We start from the raw sequence: 8,806 nt of genomic DNA, 5'->3' as shown, positions 1-8,806 counted from the left end.
GATTAAAATACACATTTTAGTCGCCTTAAAAATTGATCTAATAAAATTTTAACATTGTTGGATATTTTTGGCACTTTTAATACTTTATATAAACGAAGGATTCCATTTTTGCAACAAAAAATTGCGACATCTTTTGTTTACACAGCGTTGCCAACTTTTACTTAGATAATAACTAGATATTTAGTTTTCGGGAAAATATTTTTCTAAAAGTAATTAATTCCTATTTCTCCAATACAAGTAAAAAATAAAATAGAACGAATGATTTTTAACATTATCTGGGAAAATAATTTTTAATATTTAGGATATTTTAGTATTTTATAATTTTCGTATTAGTGTAAGTTGGCAACCTACTACTACTTTGTTGATATTCTTCCGCCCTTCCCCTTTTAGATGTCCCTCCCACCCAATTCCAAATATATTCGTCATATACAGGGCTCCCAGAGTAGTGCATTTGGGCACCCTTTTTTACAAAAGGTAGTGCATTTGAAAAATTGGTAGTGCTAAACAAAAATTTAAATGCACCCCTTTAAAAAGTAGTGCATTTTTGAAAAATAATGGAAAAGGTGGTGCATTTAAAAAAAAACTGACAAAACCGTGTTAAAAAGCATTTTTCAGTGTGACGGTTGTTAAGTTAGGGGCCAAATTCCATGAAAAAATGTTCCCTCCTAGCCTCCTTTAGGGGTAAGGGGTAGATAATATGATACAAGTACATACACAGAACCTTCTCAATATCATCAACAACAATTAACTTCCCTCTTTCTCCCCACTTCCCCTTCCTTGCCATCAGAGAATGTAGAATTAAGCGAAGCTAAAATCTCCCTCACCCCTCCACATTTTATCTTTCCCCCTTCCCTTTTTCCTTTCCCCTCCCCCACAAATTTACAAAAGGTGGTGCATTTTATGTGTAAAAGGGTGCATTTTGGAGCTCCTAGTGGTGCAGGCCCATTTTCAAATCTGGGAGCCCTACTCATATATTTTTTTTTCTGTAAAATGAATGACTTGAATTTAATAAATTTTTAGTGATATTAGATTAAAATTGTTTTTAAAAAATCGACTATTTTGAATATTTTTGTCAATTAATCAAAAAATACATATCTCGGTTTAAAAATCTTTAATCTTGTAACTTGATACTTTTTTATGTCAAGTGATCTTTTTAGGTATCTCTAATCCTCTTAGTAAAATAAAAAGTGAAAATATTACCTGTAAAATGAATTTTTTTATTATTTTCTTTCTTTTATTTATATATTTGAAATTTTTACTTTTCATAACTTAATGAAAAATTTTAGTCATGGTGCAATAATGAATTCTATCTATGATTGCATGGTATACGTGTCCATTTAATATATACGTGACTACCTTAAAAATATCAAGTTTAATTTTTTACATGTCTTTAGTACATAAATTCATCTTTGTTTTGTATCTATTAGGAGCTTTTACTAAAATATATATACGAAAATTTTAGAAAATGACAGCTAAGCCAGCAACCTCTTGTCACCTGACCTACCCCTTACCAGAACAGATCAACACAGCTACAACCTGGAGCCTAGAGAATACAGTCAGTGTTGAAGAAACATCTGAATGTACCTACTTTTGTGTTGTCGGCTGGGGCCCTGGCGGGTATTCTGGCATACAACAAACGGACAATGGCAAAGTTGCAATTTTCTCCATGTGGAATGATGGAACGGACAGTGTTGAGTTGGAGTCTTCCGGGCCGGGGGCTAACGTCACAACGTTCGGCGGAGAAGGCACCGGGTTGAAGTGCATGAAAGATTTTAGATGGGAGAAAGATGTTCCCGTGACATTTCGTATATCAGGCAAGAAAATTGGTGACCATTGGGTTTGTGATTGCATTTATGAATATAAAGGAGAACAATTTTTTATGGCTTCTTATAAAAGAAAGGGTAAGAGGCCACTCAATAACGGAGGATTTTATAGTTTTGTTGAGGATTGGGACAGGTGTGATGGAGCCGAAGGACATTGCATCCAACGAAGTGCCTATTTTTACAATCAATCTGCTGTAATTGATGGCAAGACTGTTCAAATGGATAAATGTGCCAGGTTTAGCAAAGTTGAGAATGGGCATGACTTATTTGGATCGGGCAAGGCAATGGGTTTGTGTTGTGATACACGATTTTATCTTTCAACTGGCGGATGTGAGAAGCCAGCGGTTTCTAACGGCACAATGCTAAGAAAATGATATGTGATTTTTAACAAGTGATATTTTAATTTATATTTAAAATGTTTTCAATGCAGTGATTCTACGAAAAAAATGTGATATTTTTATTTGTCGCAAACTCTTCATTTTTATTAAAATTGACATAGAGTCTCTAAATATTTTTTTTACCATACTATGTGATTTTATTTTGATAACAATGCATTTATGTTTATCTATCTCTGATATGTGTTTTTGCTTTGTGTTATGCTTTTTTTTTATCTTTAAAAGAAAATAGAAGATTATATTTACTTAATTTTGTGTACATATCTAAGAATTTAAAATGATTCGAGCAGCTACATTTGAAGATAGTAAAGAAATTGTTGAAATTTACAATCATTATATTGAAAATACTGTAACTACATTTGAAGAAAAATCATTAGGAAATTGGACATCACAAATAAAAACATTAAAATCATTAAATTATCCTTAGACTTACCTAAAATTAACTTTTATTATTCAAGCTTAATATACATGTCCTATTTCCATGCTAGACTCAGACGAAATGAATGAGAGAATTTCTAGCGTCATGATTAAATACCCTTGGATAGTTTTTGAAGACCAAGGAATTATAAATGGCTATGCCTATGCAACTTCTTTTAGATCACGGTAGGATAAAATAATATGTTCAATATTTCAAGTGTTAAAGTGAAACATTTATTATTGTTGTAGAAGCGCCTATAGACTCACTGTTGAGACTTCAGTATATGTAAGAAATGGATTTCACGGCATGGGCATTGGATACAAGCTTTATGATAGCCTTATTTGTGACCTTAAGTCACGTGGATTTCATACAGCAATTGCCATTATGGCAGCACCCAATGAGGCTAGTTCTAGGTTAGTTTTTCATCTAAACTTTAATTTATACCATGATTTTTATAATCATATACTTACTTAACATTAAAAATATTTAGACTTCATCAAAAACTTGGATTTGAGTTTGTTGGACAAATGAAAGAAATAGGATGCAAGTTTAATCAAATGCTTGACCGACAAATTTGGCAGAAAATTTTGTGACATTCTTATACCTCTATGTATATTGTGATTATTTTTATATTGTTAATTATTTTATAAACTATTTTTTTGTCATATTTCTTATTATAATATTACTATTACAGGAGAATGTTTAAAAATGCGCTAAATTCATGACGATGGAGGGGGACGTAAGGGAAGAAAATGGTAAGTATCAAATGTCTAAAATGCTTAATAGTCATTTTTAATGAAAATTGAAAAAAATCAAGTTAAATGAAGTTTACCCAATTTTTATAACTTTATGATATTTGTATTTTTTTTAGGTCCGTCGGACGACCTTGAACCTCTTATTTTTACGGACAATGAAAGGTAAAAAGTATGTTTTCGGTAATTCTGTTGATATTTTCCTTACCTGAATAGGTAATCTACAAGTAGCTAAACTCTTTAAATACATGGAGGTTTCCTTTTAAATGCCAAGACGAGCACAGACCCCCCCCCCTCCCCGCCCCCCGCAATCACCTTTTATTTTTATTCAAATTGAAAATATTAGGTTTTATTTGATACAGGGTAGCCTCGCAGAGTTGGTGCCCCCGTATGGGTTAGGTATAAAGAAATAAACTATTTATTTTCAAGTTATATCATAAAAGAACGAGTGAGGGAGGGGGTTAATTTTCAATTTTAGGTAGTGTAAAGTTATTGCGTCTCAGTATCAAAAATATTAATTTACCCACATAAGCTTTATTTTAGAGGTGGATCTACAATTCATCGGTCTAAATACACAAAAAGATCTGAGCGCTGTGTTCAGAAGAAAAGTATTCTTGTGTTCACTTTTCTTATTGTGTTCGTCATAGCCCTCACTTATATTTACTTCAGGTTAGCCACTATTTTTTCCTAACAGATTTACACTCTTTTCTGTATGGTTCAAACCTGCGAAAAAGGTGCAATTGTAGCTTAGTTTTATAGAGGCTATACACAGTTAAATTTCGAAAGTTGCCATCAAAAAAGATATCCTAATCTATTTAAAAAAAACTATTTTTAAAAAAACTTAATTTTCAAGTAACTTTATTAAATGATAGAAGTAAAAAATGTTTTAGGAAAGAAGATGATATTTTCAGCTATTACAAAATACCCGCTGAAAAGTTCAGAAATAAACCTGAACATATCATTACATTTGATGAGCTTATGGAGGTTAGCTATTTTTTTTAATTTTATTAAATGATTTTTTAGAAAATTAATAGTTTAGGTTTAATCTTTTTACTAAAGTAACAGGATGTTTGTCTGTTTGTATGTGTGTCTGTACCGAAGGATCTCGCTAACCGGTGAACCGATCGGGGAGTTCTTAACAGGGTAGGTTCTTATAGGTCCCGGGAAGTTTTTTTTAAAACTATTTTGGGGTAGGGTACCACCACCCTCCCAATTTGTTTTACGTGTTCGATTTTAGAAAGAGTTCAACGCAAACATAAACGTCTTACGCAATAGACATATATAAAAATAAAAATAAATACTAAAAAAAAACATTTAAAGTGCCACTAGAGGTCTCTAGGAGCGTAGCCGCTAGTAATTACAGTAAAGTAACAAATTCTTTATTTTTTCAGGAAAATTTTGAATTTGACATCAACCGCCAAGATGTGATGGTCTTCCTGCACATACAGAAAACTGGTGGCACCACATTTGGCAAACACCTGGTGGAAGATCTGGACCTGGAGAGGGACTGCGAGTGTCACAAGGGCCGGCTGCCAGATGGAAGGAAAAAGAAGCTACGCTGCAACTGCTTCCGCCCAGGCAAAGGTACATTTTTTTAACTTCAATGCTTCTTTGCCATGACATGCAATAACCTGACCCATTTTATTTTTAGTACAATCAATTTGTAAAAAGGCACTTCATTTTATGCTATTTGTGGTTACTAGGATCAACCCATTATCATTTAAACATTACATTTACTTAATGTATTAGAAGAATTTATCTTTTTCATTGTATACCTAACAGTTTAATGTTCTGTGAACTATTGCTAATGTACAAAACTGTCCTTGTAGTGTCACATTTATTCCTAGAATGCCTTGGTTTAGAAATAAGTTTTAAAATTTTCCTTGTTTAGGCAACCAAAACTGGTTATTTTCTCGGTACAGTACGGGATGGAAATGTGGTCTGCATTCAGATTGGACAGAACTCACCTCTTGTGTTGATACTTATCTCAGGGTATGTTTTGTTTTTCATAACATTTAGTACCTAACTATTATCCTATTATGTAAAGTAGTAAGGTTTTTGTCTGTAGCTTTAGATTTCGGTAACTACAATACCGATTGAGTTCTCAATTTTAGGGAAGCTTCATGTAGATCCAGGGGTGGTTTTAGTTTATTTTATTTTTGGACTTAAGTTTTGGGATAGTTTTAGGCTATTTTAATGCTATTTTCTAATCATTTGAATAGAGATCCTCTAGATAACAAGGGTGTAGCCGATGGTTCACTAAAAAAGTAATCCTTTGTCAAATCAAAGTTAAATTTACATGACTTCATATGTCAACAAACTGACCTATGAATAATTTAGGGAATAGAACCAGGTGAAAAAGCACGAAGATATTTTTATATAACAATATTGAGAGACCCAGTGGCCAGATATCTTAGCGAATGGAGGTAAAATTATTTTAATTATAAGAATGAAGGGTGGGTTTGATATAGAATGTTAATTGTATAGGTATATCTTTAAAATTAATATTATCTCACAATACAAGAGTAAAAATCTTTTCATAAAGCTTTAAACTATTTTTAACAAGAATATGCGTAATGAATATTTAGGTATAATCAAAAAACAATTTTTTGTGTTTAAGTCGAAATCCCAAATCTTATTGTAAAACAAATCTTTTTTACAGGCATGTGCAGAGAGGGGCCACATGGGCCAAGTCAACCCACATGTGCGGAGGAAAGGCGTGGGGCACTCTGCTAGTCAAATGTTACCAGGGAGAAGATTGGGAGGACGTCAGTCTGGACGAATTTATTGATTGTGATCATAATATGGCTTCCAACAGGCAGACAAGGATGCTTGCTGATTTAGGTTAGTCTTAATTAAAGGATACTGACTTAATGTTTACTTTGCGAGTGGCTTCGCGCTTAGTCTCATTTTTATGGGTGGGCAATAGTTGATTTCTGAGGAGAACGTTTGAGGGTCCTCGCTAAATAGCGAGATAAAGCATCTTACGAGATTTTAGTGGAAATACATACAATAAGACGGTCAGACATCCTGTTAAGGAAATGTTCTCATATTATTATTTTTGATTTCAAACAGTAAAAATGATCTGTATGATATTTTAGAATGTATTTAATGTACTTTAGAACTAGTCAACTGTTACAACACCACGGGTATTTCATCAGATGATTACAACAAGATAATATTAAGATCTGCTAAATCCAACCTAGAAAAGATGGCCTTTTTCGGGCTCACAGAGGCAAAATTTAGTGCATTTTTTATAAAATTAGTTATGAATCGTCAATTTATTAATTTTATGATAGGTAGCTATTTATGACATTAAATCATTAAACCATAGAATGCTTAATATTACCTTTTATTACACTAGCAGCTTCTCCCTTAGAATTTATTAGTTTTGTATTTAAAGGGAAAGGAAGAAAATAGCCTAAATCATTCTAATACTTAAATCTAGAAATAAAATAGCCGGAAACCATCTCAGTACCAATTTGGAAATTGGCGCCCTCCTAAAATGTAAAACTTAATCGGATCGAAATATTAAGCTACAAACAAAAACTTTAAATAATTGGATAAACTTCCTAAAATTAGGACGTTGAGATCATATAAAAAGAATTCTTTCTTTTCCTTATTTTATCTCATTCCAATACTAAAATGAATGCACTATTGTAAAATCCTAGCTAAAAGCACTAACATTTTGTTGACACCAGGAACAAAAAATCTCGCAGTATTTGTTTGAAGAAACCTTTAACCTGGAATTTAAAACCATATTTGACCAGTATAATGTGACCAGATCTGGCAGGGCGATGGAATCACTTGGAGCTTCCATGTTAGACAAGGTATAATAATTTTTTTTGTAGCGGAGCTACTTTAATTCAGAATGCTCTTTATTTAGTTTTTAAGGAAAGGATAGAGAAAAGTAATTTATTTTTGGTATTACAAAACTAATGACCTCGCCTTCAGCCTCTAGGGGCTTCGGCCTAAGATGTGTTGGAGGGATTAATAACCCCCTTCATATACCCAACCCACCTTCCGCCAAATAGTCAATAACGTCCCTGAACCTTGTAGAACGATCGGTCCCGTTGTATAAGATACCTTCGCGGAAATACATACAAATATCCTGCAATATAGAAAAAAAATTTAGATGACAGTTAAATATAAATAGTAATATCCAAAAACACCCGCCGTAAATGTAGTCTATGTTATAGCAAATAAAATGAAGTTTTATGTTTCCGACTAGCGCTAAGAGCTGACTAAGAGAAATAATTGTCCTTGTTTAGGTAAAGAGCAGAAACTTGCTAGACCTTGAGCTGTATGAATTTGCTGCACAACTTCTTAAAACAAGATATGAATCTATGCAGGATAGTGATTTTTATTTTCTTTCAGAATGTCATTGCAATTTTTGTTTTTATTTTTTAAAGAAAGGAGGGGTAATAGAATAGAGATTCTGTAAAATAAATTGTTTTAGTAGGTACCTACCTTTAGTAAAATCCTCGAATACTAAAAATTCATATCTCCCTTGCTTCCCAAAAATATGATTTTTTTTCTTTATCAGGCGTTTTTTTGTAAAGAAATGGATAAATTGCCGTATTTTAATGGTCAGCAGTAAGATTTTGATATTTAATCCAATTGAGCATTCTAAAAAAAAACTTTTGAAAGGAAGCTACCTAGTTATAAATGGATGTTGCTAAATGTTTTACGGGATTTCTAAGCAGATCCCCCAAGGAAAGGGAAAAAAAGAAAGTTTAATATAAAGGTCTAAAAGTAAGCGATTCTTTACAATAGTATACCTTGATGTCAACACTATATTTATACTGTTTAACTTCAAACACTTTTCAAACGTTTGTACTTTTTTACAAGACACTAAACGTCTTTTAACAAAAGTCACTTTACTTATATAGAAAACTGATAGTAAATTTGACCAGCATATGGCGAGGCTAAGCACGGATAGAAAGGTTCCAATATCCTGGCAAACTATTGAGGACGAGACAGATGAAACAGTGGAGGTGTAGTCACCCCCTCCCCCCCAGGATGAAAGAAAATTTGAATTCAATTATCTATTGGTAACCACATCTGTATGTTGTATAGAGGGATATGATGATGGTTTTAAGCTATTTTCTAGCCCCCTGGAAAACATAGCCAATAGATGAACTGACTATTGTAATTTTTTGGTTATAGCTTTTCATGAATAAATCTAAAGATAATGGCATAAAAGTACCCTATAGCATTAAAGTGAATCTCATACTTATCATGATAATTAACTATTAAGTAACTCTTTTGCCACATTTTTCACAAGATTAAGAAATTGTCTTATAAAAAGTTTCTTTTTTTTAATGTAATATTTAATATGTTGTAAAGTGAAAAAACACATTTATCTTGTTATGTTTGTGATACAATAATTAAAATCAAGTAAAACTAATATCCATA

At 32.4% G+C, this 8,806-nt stretch overlaps 2 protein-coding genes across 3 annotated transcripts; both read left to right on the top strand.

The window, feature by feature from the left end:
• The first annotated feature begins 975 nt into the window (after positions 1 to 975).
• LOC145313285 (phosphinothricin N-acetyltransferase-like) lies at positions 976 to 3,330 on the top strand. Of its 2 annotated transcripts, XM_080152614.1 has the most exons (3): positions 1,400 to 2,821; positions 2,885 to 3,049; positions 3,127 to 3,329. In XM_080152614.1, exons 1-3 carry the CDS (start codon positions 2,700 to 2,702, stop codon positions 3,227 to 3,229), a joined length of 390 nt encoding a protein of 129 aa, XP_080008740.1. In that variant the 5' UTR covers positions 1,400 to 2,699; the 3' UTR covers positions 3,230 to 3,329. The 2 variants fall into 2 exon arrangements, with proteins under 2 accessions (XP_080008739.1, XP_080008740.1); XM_080152613.1 differs by having other exon boundaries at positions 976 to 3,049; positions 3,127 to 3,330.
• On the top strand, positions 3,283 to 7,821 carry Hs6st (heparan sulfate 6-O-sulfotransferase). Its single transcript, XM_080153470.1, has 11 exons — positions 3,283 to 3,391; positions 3,508 to 3,553; positions 3,932 to 4,057; positions 4,279 to 4,372; positions 4,780 to 4,972; positions 5,280 to 5,380; positions 5,729 to 5,814; positions 6,051 to 6,232; positions 6,511 to 6,623; positions 7,090 to 7,218; positions 7,660 to 7,821. The coding sequence occupies exons 1-11, from the start codon at positions 3,358 to 3,360 to the stop codon at positions 7,819 to 7,821; spliced, it is 1,266 nt and encodes a 421-aa protein (XP_080009596.1). The 5' UTR covers positions 3,283 to 3,357.
• The last annotated feature ends 985 nt before the right edge of the window (positions 7,822 to 8,806 follow it).

Source organism: Acartia tonsa, chromosome 3 (assembly GCF_053477335.1).
Source record: "Acartia tonsa isolate MP-2025a chromosome 3, ASM5347733v1, whole genome shotgun sequence".
Taxonomy (NCBI): domain Eukaryota; kingdom Metazoa; phylum Arthropoda; class Copepoda; order Calanoida; family Acartiidae; genus Acartia; species Acartia tonsa.
Note: the sequence above shows the minus strand (reverse complement) of the source record. Positions and strands in the feature narration are given on the sequence as shown.

What these genes read in the sequence shown, in the direction of transcription:
- LOC145313285 (XM_080152613.1), top strand. Translation starts at nt 1,466, where the DNA reads ATGACAGCTAAGCCAGCAACCTCTTGTCACCTGACCTACCCCTTACCA.
- Hs6st (XM_080153470.1), top strand. Translation starts at nt 3,358, where the DNA reads ATGACGATGGAGGGGGACGTAAGGGAAGAAAATG. An exon ending in GGACGTAAGGGAAGAAAATG is followed by an intron (nt 3,392 to 3,507) that starts GTAAGTATCAAA and finishes TATTTTTTTTAG; the next exon opens with GTCCGTCGGACGACCTTGAA. An exon ending in CTCACTTATATTTACTTCAG is followed by an intron (nt 4,058 to 4,278) that starts GTTAGCCACTAT and finishes AAAATGTTTTAG; the next exon opens with GAAAGAAGATGATATTTTCA.